The 15,282-nt window shown below is 38.4% G+C and overlaps 1 protein-coding gene across 1 annotated transcript in view; it reads left to right on the top strand.

Annotated features, from left to right (window-relative positions):
- The window catches only part of LOC126473777 (glutamine-dependent NAD(+) synthetase), a 208,785-nt gene that overhangs the window by 175,396 nt on the left and 18,107 nt on the right, over window positions 1–15,282 (top strand). Inside the window, exon 14 of the mRNA XM_050101043.1 lies at window positions 11,333–11,509. Coding sequence (XP_049957000.1) covers window positions 11,333–11,509 — 177 coding nt within the window. The remainder of the gene's footprint in view (window positions 1–11,332; window positions 11,510–15,282) is intronic.

Raw genomic sequence — 15,282 nt, 5'->3', positions numbered from 1 at the left:
AAATTTAAAAAGGGAAATGGATAGGTTAAAGTTAGATATAGTGGGAATTAGTGAAGTTCGGTGGCAGGAGGAACAAGACTTCTGGTCAGGTGACTACAGGGTTATAAACACGAAGTCAAATAGGGGTAATGCAGGAGTAGGTTTAATAATGAATAGGAAAATAGGAATGCGGGTAAGCTACTAGAAACAGCATAGTGAACGCATTATTGTGGCCAAGATAGACACGAAGCCCATGCCTACTACAGTAGTACAAGTTTATATGCCAACTAGCTCTGCAGATGACGAAGAAATTGAAGAAATGTATGATGAAATAAAAGAAATTATTCAGATAGTGAAGGGAGACGAAAATTTAATAGTAATGGGTGACTGGAATTCGAGTGTAGGAAAAGGGAGAGAAGAAAACGTAGTAGGTGAATATGGATTGGGGCTAAGAAATGAAAGAGGAAGCCACCTGGTAGAATTTTGCACAGAGCACAACTTAATCATAGCTAACACTTGGTTTAAGAATCATGATAGAAGGTTGTATACATGGAAGAACCCTGGAGATACAAAAAGGTATCAGATAGATTATATAATGGTAAGACAGAGATTTAGGAACCAGGTTTTAAATTGTAAGACATTTCCAGGGGCAGATGTGGACTCTGACCACAATCTATTGGTTATGACCTGTAGATTAAAACTGAAGAAACTGCAAAAAGGTGGGAATTTAAGGAGATGGGACCTGGATAAACTGAAAGAACCAGAGGTTGTACAGAGTTTCAGGGAGAGCACAAGGGAACAATTGACAGGAATGGGGGAAAGAAATACAGTAGAAGAAGAATGGGTAGCTTTGAGGGATGAAGTAGTGAAGGCAGCAGAGGATCAAGTAGGTAAAAAGACGAGGGCTAGTAGAAATCCTTGGGTAACAGACGAAATATTGAATTTAATTGATGAAAGGAGAAAATATAAAAATGCAGTAAATGAAGCAGGCAAAAAGGAGTACAAACGTCTCAAAAATGAGGTCGACAGGAAGTGCAAAATGGCTAAGCAGCGATGGCTAGAGGACAAATGTATGGATGTAGAGGCTTATCTCACTGGGGGTAAGATAGATACTGCCTACAGGAAAATTAAAGAGACCTTTGGAGATAAGAGAACCACTTGTATGAACATCAAGAGCTCAGATGGAAACCCAGTTCTAAGCAAAGAAGGGAAAGCAGAAATGTGGAAGGAGTATATAGAGGGTCTATACAAGGGCGATGCACTTGAGGACAATATTATGGAAATGGAAGAGGATGTAGATGAAGATGAAATGGTAGATACGATACTGCGTGAAGAGTTTGACAGAGCACTGAAAGACCTGAGTCGAAACAAGGCCCCCGGAGTAGACAACATTCCATTGGAACTACTGACGGCCTTGGGAGAGCCAGTCCTGACAAAACTCTACCAGCTGGTGAGCAAGATGTATGAAACAGGCGAAATACCCTCAGACTTCAAGAAGAATATAATAATTCCAATCCCAAAGAAAGCAGGTGTTGACAGATGTGAAAATTACCGAACAATCAGTTTAATAAGTCACAGCTGCAAAATACTAACTCGAATTCTTTACAGACGAATGGAAAAACTAGTAGAAGCCGACCTTGGGGAAGATCAGTTTGGATTCCGTAGAAATACTGGAACACGTGAGGCAATACAGACCTTACGACTTATCTTAGAAGAAAGATTAAGGAAAGGCAAACCTACGTTTCTAGCATTTGTAGACTTAGAGAAAGCTTTTGACAATGTTGACTGGAATACTCTTTTTCAAATTCTAAAGGTGGCAGGGGTAAAATACAGGGAGCGAAAGGCTATTTACAATTTGTACAGAAACCAGATGGCAGTTATAAGAGTCAAGGGACAAGAAAGGGAACCAGTGGTTGGGAATGGAGTAAGACAGGGTTGTAGCCTCTCCCCAATGTTATTCAATCTGTATATTGAGCAAGCAGTAAAGGAAACAAAAGAAAAATTCGGAGTAGGTATTAAAATCCATGGAGAAGAAATAAAAACTTTGAGGTTCGCCGATGACATTGTAATTCTGTCAGAGACAGCAAAGGACTTGGAAGAGCAGTTGAACGGAATGGATGGTGTCTTGAAGGGAGGATATAAGATGAACATCAACAAAAGCAAAACGAGGATAATGGAATGTAGTCGAATTAAGTCGGGTGATTCTGAGGTTATTAGATTAGGAAATGAGACACTTAAAGTAGTAAAGGAGTTTTGCTATTTGGGGAGCAAAATAACTGATGATGGTCGAAGTAGAGAGGATATCAAATGTAGACTGGCAATGGCAAGGAAAGCGTTTCTGAAGAAGAGAAATTTAACATCGAGTATAGATTTAAGTGTAAGGAAGTCATTTCTGAAAGTATTTGTATGGAGTGTAGCCATGTATGGAAGTGAAACATGGACGGTAAATAGTTTGGACAAGAAGATGATAGAAGCTTTCGAAATGTGGTGCTACAGAAGAATGCTGAAGATTAGATGGGTAGATCACATAACTAATGAGGAAGTATTGAATAAGATTGGGGAGAGGAGAAGTTTGTGGCACAACTTGACCAGAAGAAGGGATCGGTTGGTAGGACATCTTCTGAGGCATCAAGGGATGACCAATTTAGTATTGGAGGGCAGCGTGGAGGGTAAAAATCGTAGGGGGAGACCAAGAGATGAATACACTAAGCAGATTCAGAAGGATGTAGGTTGCAGTAGGTACTGGGAGATGAAGAAGCTTGCACAGGATAGAGTAGCATGGAGAGCTGCATCAAACCAGTCTCAGGACTGAAGACCACAACAACAACAACAACATCCTATTTACCTGAAATTCTCTCGCTGATACATTGTCATCAAAATTCCTCCTACAATCTTCTACTGAGGGCTTCACCCTCTCCACTTTATCAACAGAATTCAAGAAATCACTAATATTAACCCTAGGGGCAGGTACAAACAATTCTCTTAACTTTCTGAGGCAACTTAGTTTCTAAACCCATAATTACTGATTCACTATCTAGCTCTTTGTCAAACTATTTCAGTTTGTTTATCCAAAGCTGACAGAAACCTTTCGCAGTACCCTTCCTGGAGTCAGATCTCTCTCCTCCCCAAAATTCACTCAAAATTCTTTCTGTGATGCTTCTCTTTGGACCAATATTCATCTAAAAAAGCTTTGCCATGAAGTACAACTATCAGCTACCTGAGCTGCCCATCCATAAGCATCCCCCTTCAAAAACCCTCTCACAAATGACATTTTCTCTTTGTCATTCCATGTTTCAGGCAAATCATTTAATTCTCTAATGAAATCCAGTGGATGCACTTCCCCATATGGTTCAAAATTATCAAATTTCTTACAACTAACAAATGAAGGACTGTTTTGGATACTGCATACTCTATGCTTTTGTTTTTGTACCTCTTCCATCTTTTCCTCCATTTCAGTCAATTTGGAATCTACATTTTTATTTACTTTTAGCAGTTTTTCCTCTATCACTACTGCACATGTGGTTTCTACTTCCATTTCAAAATCGTTTTTAATTTCTACGATTTGGTTCTCGAGTTTAACCCTATTTTCAGCAGAAAATTTCCTGGCTGCTTTGACTTAATCTTTATACTGTTTTTCAGAAGCCTTCATCCTCTTACTGTAGTCATCACAACGCTTCTTTCTCTCTTCTACACATTTACTACTCATTAATGTTAATTTCTCATGAGTGTTATGTACTACTTTCTTTATCTTTTCATCACAATCTTTATCTTCTGCTTCAACCTTGTTATTTAATTCTAAAAGATTAGAGCTGACTGCCTGAATCTCCTTTTTAATTTTTTTCTTCAGTTCATCCTTTAAGCTAACCATGTCAGTTCTAATGCTATCAGTTTTCTTCTCCGCCCTATTAATGTCTTTCATCCTACCTTCCACCCTACTAATGTCTTCTTTCATACACATACTATTCAAACTACTCATAATTTGCCTTACAGTCACCTCCACTTTTCCGTCTGCCATAAACTTTTGCTCTTGCTGACTTTTGCTACTAGATTCCTCCTCCTTAACCTTAACAATCTCATCCACTTCAGTACTGTTTTCGTCCCCTTTGCTCTTTGTAATAGGGCTTTCATCCCCATCATTCAAAGGTACATTCACGTCTGACTTAAAACCACTATTGTCAACAGAACCAGTCCCCATTAAATCTTTCTGTTCATTTAAAAACTTAACCTCCACAGCTTCATTACCAATTTTCGAATCTCTTTCCAGCTGTCCATTCTCGTCCATCACACTCTTGTGTTTGTTAATGCCACTCATTATGTATCACTTAATATAAAACGGCTTTTGCTATGAAATTACCTTATTGTCATTCACTCATCTCCTGTTGCTGCTGTTGCTGTTGCTGTTGCTGCTGCTGCTGCTGCTGCTGCTGCGGTTGTCATCTCGATTTGACTGGTGCACAGCTGATGCAAGTTGTAATTTTCTATGTGAGGTGTCTTGTTTATCCCAGTCAGCTGTACTGATTGGCCGCTGACCTACTGTGGCTATGAAACCCAAGTGCTGATTGGCTGTTGCACCACTGCACTGTAAACCGCTCTTGAGTTCACTGTTCAAAGTTAGCGAGTCCTAGTTTGTTGTGCCCACATGCAATATTCCTCACCTGGGGCACCAAATGTGATGTTCGCCTGCTTTATTTCTTTTTTGATTGTCCTTTGTGTCGACGTACCTCGTTGTGATACTGGGTGAAAAAATAGGGGGGTGAAAGTGCAGAACTGTCTACTGTAAATGATGTAGCTGACAGATGCACAGTTGTGTTTCACAGTTCTTTACTTTCACTGTTCACAACACCCCCCCTCCCTCCCAATAATAAACAGTTATATGGCCAGTGTTGTTTAACTTTCAATAACCCTCATTAATAGGTTGCAGGCAAACATCCACTGTTAACAGTAGTTTCCTGCTGAGTAACAACCTAACCAAACAGTTCAAAGTCTTTCTTATAAATTTAACAGACACTGTCATTGCTTTAACACATGGCCTATTGGTGTGACACTTATTTCACAGTTAAGTTAGTGCATTATTGTTATTCTACCCAACACAGGTTTCGTGTCCAAAACTCTGCCATGGACTGACTGTCTCAGGGCCATGGACTGACTGTCTCAGGACCAAAAAATTGTGCCCTAATATATCCTCACAATAATAGGAGCTGAAACTACGCATTGTTTGATGTTTAATTTACAGAAATTACAATTAAAACTCACTTCATTCAATTAACTGAATACATAGGTAACCTCCTTCTTTTTAACAATTTCTTCTACTACGAGAGTTGGGCCAAAGTATTTGTTTAAATGATGAAATTAACAGACATTTCGCAAACAATACTTTTGACAGAACTATTAATTACTTTGGAATTAACTAAGGTCTGGCTTCGCTAACATGTTTTCTAATAGAGCCAGATAGATGCTTTAAGAATACTGTTAGCTGTTCATCCAAATGTTTATAATTAGTACAGAATTTATATGTCAACAGTAGAATTTAAGTTATGAAACAATTACTGGTTCCACCCTATAACAAAAGATACTAACTAGGAATAGTGAAAATAAATTAGAAGATCAATTACATATAAAACTAAGCACAAAATTAGATCTGGTGTTATATTCTTTAAAACTGAGGGCCAACCTTTCTCTTTTATGAACATGCAGATTATACTCACGTATGTTAATGGTAATTAGTCAAAAATGAAAAAAATGAATTTTAAGGAGGCAGATGGCAAAACAAGAAGGGAAGTAAAAATATCCCAGCTTGCTTTGTCACAAGTCGTTAAACTTTTTGCAGCGGAATGCTGGATTTCTTCTGAAAATGCCATCAGAAGTGGTTGTATTGGGAAATTTTTGTAAGTAGTTAAACTTTTTTATAGTAATTGGTAAGCTAATGAAAAATTGTATTCCTGAATAATAGCTACATTTCTTGACCAAAGTGTGTGATTTTATCTTTATGACGATTGTTCTTATTCTGTGTATGTATTTTGTGAATTTAACTGTTGATTTGAAAAAGAAATGTATATTTCTTATGACAAATTTCATTATGAAATATACCAAGCAGCATTAGTCACCATACACAAGTCTTTCAGCAGGCTTCTGTAAGACCTTCTTGAGATAACACCAAAATAATGTGCATTTTTGCACCCAGAAACTTCAAGAACTTAAAAGTATCAGTGTTATTGAGTAATCTTTTTGCATGACTCTGCCAAATAAATACTGGTACTTTATTGAAACATATTACATTCATATAGGAAAGTATCCTTTAAGATCCTAACAGTATTCGTGGTCAATAACAAAAGTGGATTTAAAATGAATTGAGCAATTAACAACTATATTATTAGAAGTAAAAATAATATCCATATAGATTATGTGCTACTGTTTAAGATTCAGAATAGACTTCCATACTCTGTAGCAAAATTCTAAAACAGTTGACTGGTAGACATTGGTGAAGAAATTGAAAATCCCCGGGTATTGAAAATCGAAGTAGAAGTTTGCATATTGTAGATTACTGGTCATGATTCAAGTTTCGCAAACCCTCAAAGGTAATCAGTTTCCCAATAATAATAATAATCGTAATTGTGTTATTATTATTATTATTTCTTTCCTTTCTCAGACGTTATGTCTGGTTAAAAATGGAAAGTGACGTGGACCTTGATCAAGCGTGACTTCCTTTTAACTGTATGGTATATGTTACATTGCATTTAGGAACTTTCGGGTAATTGAACATGTATCAATAACTACAGATTTCTGTAGTTGTATATATACGTTTTGATGTAGCTGTATTGCATTGATGTATTGGTGGATATTGTGTGGTATGACTCCTGTAGTTGATAGTATAATTGGCATAATGTCAACTTTATCCTGATGCCACATGTCCTTGACTTCCTCAGCCAGTTGGATGTATTTTTCAATTTTTTTCTCCTGTTTTCTTCTGTATATTTGTTGTATTGGGTATGGATATTTCGATTAGTTGTGTTAATTTCTTCTTTTTATTGGTGAGTATGATGTCAGATTTGTTATGTGGTGTTGTTTTATCTGTTCTAATGGTTCTGTTCCAGTATAATTTGTATTTATCATTCTCCAGTACATTTTGTGGTGCATACTTGTTTGTGGGAACGTGTTGTTTTATTAGTTTATGTTGTATGGTAAGTTGTTGATGTATTATTTTTGCTACATTGTCATGTCTTCTGGGGTATTCTGTATTTGCTAGAATTGTACATCCGCTTGTGATGTGATCTACTGTTTCTATTTGTTGTTTGCAAAGTCTGCATTTATCTGTTGGGGTATTGGGATCTTTAATATGCTTGCTGTAATATCTGGTGTTTATTGTTTGATCCTGTATTGCAATCGTGAATCCTTCCTTCTCACTGTATATATTGCCTTTTCTTAGCCATGTGTTGGATGCGTCTTGATCGATGTGTGGCTGTGTTAGATGATACGGGTGCTTCCCATGTAGTGTTTTCTTTTTCCAATTTACTTTCTTTGTATCTGTTGATGTTATGTGCTCTAAAGGGTTGTAGAAGTGGTTATGTAATTGCAATGGTGTAGCCAGTGTATTTATATGAGTGATTGCTTTGTGTATTTTGCTAGTTTCTGCTTGTTCTAGAAAGAATTTTCTTAAATTGTCTACCTGTCCATAATGTAGGTTTTTTATGTCGATAAATCCCCTTCCTCCTTTCTTTCTGCTTAATGTGAATCTTTCTGTTGCTGAATGTATGCGATGTATTCTATATTTGTGGCATTGTGATCGTGTAAGTGTATTGAGTGCTTCTAGTTCTGTGTTACTCCATTTCACTACTCCAAATGAATAGGTCAATATTGGTATAGCAAAAGTATTTATAGCTTTTGTCTTGTTTCTTGTTGTCAATTCTGTTTTCAGTATTTTTGTTAGTCTTTGTCTGTATTTTTCTTTTAGTTCTTCTTTAATATTTGTATTATCTATTCCAATTTTTTGTCTGTATCCTAGATCTTTGTAGGCGTCTGTTTTTTCCATCGCTTTTATGCAGTCGCTGTGGTTATCCGATATGTAATCTTCTTGTTTAATGTGTTTTCCCTTGACTATGCTATTCTTCTTACATTTGTCTGTTCCAAAAGCCATATTTATGTTATTGCTGAATACTTCTGTTATCTTTAGTAACTGGTTGAGTTGTTGATTTGTTGCTGCCTGTAGTTTTAGATCATCCATATATAGCAAGTGTGTGATTTTGTGTTGATGTGTTCCAGTAATATTATATCCATAATTTGTATTATTTAGCATGTTGGATAGTGGGTTCAGAGCAAGGCAGAACCAGAAAGGACTTAATGAGTCTCCTTGGTATATTCCACGCTTAATCTGTATTGGCTGTGATGTGATATTATATGAATTTGTTCGGATATTAAGTGTGGTTTTCCAATTTTTCATTACGATGTTTAGGAACTGTATCAATTTAGGATCTACTTTGTATATTTCCAATATCTGTAGTAACCATGAGTGGGGTACACTATCAAAAGCTTTTTGGTAATCAATGTATGCGTAGTGTAGCGACCTTTGTTTAGTTTTAGCTTGATATGTCACCTCTGCATCTATTATCTGTTGCTCTTTACATCCTCATGCTCCTTTGCAGCAGCCTTTTTGTTCTTCATTTATAATTTTGTTCTGTCTTGTATGTGTCATTAATTTCTGTGTAATGACTGAAGTTAATATTTTGTACATTGTTGGTAGGCATGTTATGGGGCAATATTTTGCTGGGTTTGCTGTGTCTGCTTGATCTTTAGGTTTCAGATAAGTTATTCCTTGTGCAAGTGTATCAGGGACTGTGTATGGGTCTGCAATGTAACTGTTAAATAATTTAGTTAGATGTGAATGTGTTGAGGTGAACTTCTTTAGCCAGAAATTTGCTATTTTATCTTTTCCAGGGGCTTTCCAATTGTGCATAGAATTAATTGCTCGGGTGACTTCATATTGCAAAATTATCACTTCAGGCATTTGTGGTATCATTTTGCATGTGTCTGTTTCTGCTTGTATCCACCGTGATGTCTGTTATATTGTACTGGGTTTGACCATATGTTGCTCCAGAAGTGTTCCATGTCTGTTATGTTTGGTGAATTGTCTATTTTAATGTGTGTGTTATCTATTGTCTGGTAAAATTTCTTTTGGTTTGTGTTGAATGTTTGGTTTTGTTTCCTTCTATTTTCAATTTTTTTTGTATCTTCTAAGTTGTTTGGCCAATGCTTGTAATTTCTGCTTCTTTTCATCTAATTGCTCTTTCGCTTCTTGTTGTGAGATTTTACCTAACCTTTTTTGTTTTTTGTCTGATATTTCATTTCTTATAAATTGTGTTAGCTGTCCGATGTCTTCTCTAAGTTTTTCTATTCTGATCTGTAGCCTATGTTGCCATGCTGGTTTTGTGGGTTTCTTCTGTGTGTTGGTTGTTTCTGATCTCTGCCTAGTGTGTATATTTAATGTAGTGAGTGCTCCTATATAAATCAGTAGTTGTAACTGTTCCATAGTTGTATTTTCATTTATTTTGTTGTGTATGATTGTGTTGATAGTTGTTATTGTTGTTTCGACTTGTGGGTTATTTGGTGGTCTATGCAAGAATGGTCTAATATCTATATTTGTGTCTTTGTATTCTATATATTTCAGCTGAAATTTTTCTTATATATCTAACATGTGTGTCACTTCGTGTTCTATTTGTGCTTGTTCTGGTGTCTGTCTTAAGATTTTGTTTTCCTCTGATTGTTTAATTGATGCATGTTGTTCTTTGTTTGTTTGCTCTGGGATGTTTGAGTCTATTACTGTATTTTCTTCTTCTTCTGATTGCACATTATTTTGTTCCAGTATTTGTTGTACTTGTTGTTTGATGTTTTCTAATTCTGACTGGGGCATCCTGTTTTTTTTTTTTTTTATATAATAATAATAATAATTATTATTATTATTACATGGATCTGATCAGCCAGTCGTTGTTCTGTTAAAAATTTTAATTCTGGGTATCTGGTAATAAATGTTGTGTATACTTGTGATCTGTATCCAGTTGTGTTGGTTCCTAAGTTTGTTGCTTGGTAATAACAGAACATGAGGTGTCGGTTAACTTCATCTGACCATCTCATCCTCTGTCTTTGTTTTCCTTTTAGGGTGGTTGCAGGAAGCATATCCTGCAAAACACCTCTATTTTGATTTAAATCATTTTCCATATGGCTAGCAGTGTCGTTACCATTGTGGACGGGCATAGGGTTCAAGCGTCGTCCCTGACCATGACCGCGCTTGTCCGAGGCTTCATTAGTTCTGTCCTGAACCATCTAATCACACTAAAAGGGGGGGGGTTAGCCGCATTAGTGGTTTGTTCTTTTTGTCGCCTTTTACCACTGGCAGAACATACTGGAGGCCTGTTCTTTTCCCGGGCCTCCACGTGGTTTATTATTATTATTATTATTATTATTATTATTATTATTATTATTACCCTCACTATTTTGTACAATGGCATAATTTTCCAAAAGGCCACAAAGACTGGAGATAGTAATCATCCAATGTTGCTGTAGTCCTTAATTACTTTCAAGAGACGACATCATTTACTCAATCTTTTGTTGAATCATTATCAGCCGTTCACTACCAGTCATGATCTGACATCATACCCAATGGCTTCCTACCCTGTGATAGCAGGGGTAACACTGCTGTGCATCACCAAGACACTGGAAGAATGGGACTTCTCCACATCTCCACCACACTCAACAATGGTCATCTGTGGTGATACAGGCTCATAATTCATTGCTGAACACAATGCTGTGCCATTCATCACCAGTCCACGCTACCTGGCCACAGGACCGAGCAACAGTTAGTGTTATGGTGTTAATGGCAGCCTGCATACAGGATGATAATGTCCTTGTCTAGATGCAGCTAGTCTCCGGCCAAGGGTGTGGGAGGATACAAAATGTTGCAGGTAGTCTGTTACTTGTTCTTGGATGGCAGATACAGATGTGAAGGTGTTATGATGTGCTTGGTTCACAGTACCGTGATCCTCCCTTGTCTTGGTCTCAGCCAGAACCTTGATGACAGATTTACCTGCCCTCATCATTAACGCATTCTTCTAGTGATTCTACCTGTCAAGGATAATTGTTAATTGTGTCATTTACTTACGAACTGATGTGTGTATATGTATGATGTTACATTGACATTCATCCATGTCTTGTGGGTGCTTTACTTTTTTGCCAGACAGTGTGTTTTATAAGAAAGAATGCTGAATGTAATTTTGACATAAGTTTTATCACTGCTGTAATAAGTAAGCAAATGAGTGTCCTCTAGTGTCAGTTTGTCATTCCCCATTTTTTTCTTCCTTCCTTTCAGGTGGCAAATAAAGTTAAGCACTTTTTCCGATGTTATGCAATCAATAGACACAAGATGACTGTACTCACACCAGCATGCCATGCAGAAAGTTACAGTCCAGATGACAACCGTTTTGACCATCGACCATTTTTATACAATGTTAACTGGTCATGGCAGTTCATTGCTATTGATGAGCAGGTGGGTAACTTTCATGTACCAAAATACAAATAGCATTTAGAGAAGGTAATTGCCAGAGACCGGATTATATACATTTGCATATTTGGCTCCTTTTCACCGGTTATTGCCTATTTTAACTAAAAACTAGTGACTATGCATATTTTTGCTCTGTTTACAGTATTTAAAAATTTAGACTAGCTGTCTCTAGCTCACTCTAGTTTTGATGTCACACAGATTGACCACAACATAGAACTCTGTGCAATCGCTAACAGATACCACGGCCTAGTGAAATCATTACAGAAGAGGAACAGGAACAGGCAGACAGAGTCAATGCTCCTGCACCCACGCCCCCAGTTAGTCCCCTCCGCTGTCATACTGTACGCATCAGCAACTATTAAATTAAGCTATGCAAGCCTTTAGTCACACGTCCATTGTCCCAGTTTAGTTTTCTGTTTACTTGTACACAGTTGAATGTGTTTATGACGTGTAGTGTGCAACGTGTTGTGCGGCATGCCGCCCAAAAAAAAAGAAATGTCATTTCATGGATAGCTGACCATCCTGGAACACCTTTACATATGACGGAATTGTTTTATATTGTCGAGTTTGCGAGAAAAGTGTTTCATGCAAAAATAAGTTTCAAATAGACCAGCATGTCAAGATAAGTCCTCAAATTGCAGGAATGCAGAAGAAAGGACCACAACAACACCTTCTGAAGACTGCAAGTTGCAGTTGCAGGGAATTGTCCTGAGGTAACCAAAAAAGGTGGTTTAACATGGATCTATGTACTGCAAGCAGTATTCCTCTTCACAAACATACAAACCATATCCTCATGGCTTTCTGCACAAATATTGCTTAAATCAAAATACATCAGATGAATGGACATTGCGTTAAAATTACATACTGACAATTTACATAAATGTTCTGAAAGAAATACGAAATGAACTCAAGGACAGCATTATCTGGATTTCACTTGATGAAACTACAGACACTTGTGGCCATTACATTGCAAATTGAATTGTTGGTGCTTTAAAAGAAGAGCCTTCTTCTTCCTATTTAGCGACCTGCAAAGAACTTGAAAAAATAAATCATCCTACGATTACCCGATTTGTGAATGAGTGTATTAGAAAAATATTTCCAGAATCTTCTGCAGATCAAAGGGTGTTTGTGTTTATTTCAGATGCTGCTCCCTGTACAATCCAAGCAGGAAATGCCCTCAGAGTATTTTATCCCAATTTGATTCATGTGACATGCTTTGCTCATGGAGTACGTTGCCTTGCTGAAGTACAGTCCACATTCGTGAATGTAAATAAATTGATTTCATCCACAAAGTAAGTTTCTAAAGGTTCCTGCTTGCATCAAGACCTACAAAGAAAAACTACCAAACCTGCCTTTACATCACGAACTAGTGGTAACTTGTTGGGGTACATGGATCGAAGTTGTGTTGTTTTACAATGAACATTTCGAGGCCATTAGAGCGGTAGTAAATGACTTGGATAGTGCAGGGGCTTTGGCAGTTTGCCATGCAAGGAAGCTTTTAATGATTCCAGTATTAAAAAAGACATTGCTGTGATTAGCACTCATTTTTCCCTTATACGTGCAGATATTAAAAAGCTTGAAACTCAAGGTTTGGCTTTGAATGAATCTATTCAGTTAATGAATAAAATTATTCTAGTGAGCTCCTCATTACTGGAGGTATTCCCAAGAAAACTTGAAGAAAAGTTTGAAAACATATTAAACAATAACCCTGGCGTTTGAACCCTTGTGCCAAATTGGTAGTTCTATTAATGGGATGGGTGATCTTTTGCCAGAAACAATAAGTGCCAACATAGCACCCAAATTCAAATACTGCCCAGTTACGTCAGATGATGTAGAATCGTCCTTTTCTGCAAAAAAAAAAAAAAAAAAGTTTTGAGTGGTTGAAGACACAATCTTACTACCGAATGCTTGGATCAATACTTGGTTGTTTATGTTTACAATGGCAGAAAAATGTAATATAAGCTGTAAATGATGCTCTGGTCCAATAGTGTTAGTTAAAAGTTAATGCTGTTCAAAAAAATTCATGATTGTGTTTTGTTTTTTTAAATAAAATATTAGAGTTTTTAAGCATGCCCCTGTGTGTGCGAAATACCTCAAAGTTGGTCCTGTACATATCAATTGTTTGACCCCCAGGGGGTCCACAACTCTTTTTGTGGGTACATGCATGGCGAGCATGGGACCCCGAGCTAGTGCGGCTCTCTTTCCTTTCCAGTCTGCATACCTTACTTTTCCACATCCTTCCCCATCCCACCTCCTCCCCCCCCCCCTCCAGCACGTCTTCCCTTCCCCTTCCCCCCCCTCCCCCCTCCCTGGGAGAATGTTCCAGAGACGGATGCTTGTAACTGTAAGACAGTCTCTCTTCTTCGCTTTCTGTGCTGGAAAGTATCTGTCCTTCCTTTGTCCTCCTCTTTTCCTTGCCTCTTCTCTTTACCCTCTTCTCTGATGCAGCGTTTGAGACATCTCTTCTTTTCTTTCCTTTCCTTTCCTTTTCTTTGCTCCTCCCGTCTTCCCCGAATGTGCCGATTGGTCCCTCCGTCCGTTTCTCGGGAGGTGTGACCTGAGATGTGAACAATCACCTAAGGCGGGAGTGCCCTCAGAGAGGGCCCCACAAGGAAGGAGCGTGCCATCTGAGATGCCGGTAATCATGGGGAATACTTCCGCAATGTTTTCCTCTACATCTACAATGTCTGCTCACAAGCGAAAGTTAAATGAGTCTCAGCCATGGACAGTTCTTCCATCAGTGCCACAGTTCCTTGTTTCTCGGTCGGACGAAGGTCAAGACTTCTCCACAGTCAACCCTTTCATTATCCAGAAGGGTGTCGACGCAATTGCAGGCCCTGTAAAGTCTTATTCCTGATTACAAAATGGCACCTTGTTGTTAGAAACAGTCAGTGCCCTCCAGGCACGAAAATTGCTGCGAACGTCACTGCTACGCACTTTTCCTGTCCGGGTGGAAGCGCACTGCACTTTAAATTCATCATGTGGGGTGGTTTATACACGCTCCCTCGACGGATTGTCCGACGAGGAAATTAAAAACTACCTGTCTGACCAGGGTGTAACAGCTGTTCATAGAGTCGTGAAAAGAGTTGACAAGGACTTGCTTCCAACTCATACTATCTTCTTCACATTTGACAGAGTTCAACTACCATCGAACATTGAAGTGGGCTGTGAGATAATTTCAGTTCGCCCTTACATCCCCAACACTACACGTTGCTATCAGTGTCAGTGGTTCAATCATACCAGCCAGTCGTGTTCCAATCCGGCCAAATGCGATGTGTGGCAAGGATACCCATGAGGGTGCTTGTCCATCTCCATCCCCTCGCTGCATCAACTGTATGGGTGACCACACTGCTTCCTCTAGAGATTGCCCCATTTCCCATTTGCTGCTCATAAGTTATTCGCCAGTCGAAAGCCCACTGTGCCTCCGGCAGGTACATATAGTACTGTCCTTGGATCTCCTTGGCCTACTAAGGAGGCAGCCACGCAGACTTGTGATCTCACCTTTAGTGCCACGGTCGTCAGATCGGCCAGCCCAAAGATAGCCCGTTCAACCTCCCCACTATCACCTGCTTACTCTACGGCTCACCCATCATCAGCTTCTGCTAAACCACGATCCCCAGAATCAGACACCCTGACTGCCAAAAAGGAGCCTACTTGCGAAGATTTTTTACATACCTCAACAACACAACCATTGATTCCTCCCTCATCTCAACGTCCTGTTTCCAGTCAGGCTGATAAGAAACCAAGTTCCTCTCCTC

The sequence above is a fragment of the Schistocerca serialis genome, chromosome 4 (genome assembly GCF_023864345.2).
Source record: "Schistocerca serialis cubense isolate TAMUIC-IGC-003099 chromosome 4, iqSchSeri2.2, whole genome shotgun sequence".
Lineage (NCBI taxonomy): Eukaryota > Metazoa > Arthropoda > Insecta > Orthoptera > Acrididae > Schistocerca > Schistocerca serialis.
Note: the sequence above shows the minus strand (reverse complement) of the source record. Positions and strands in the feature narration are given on the sequence as shown.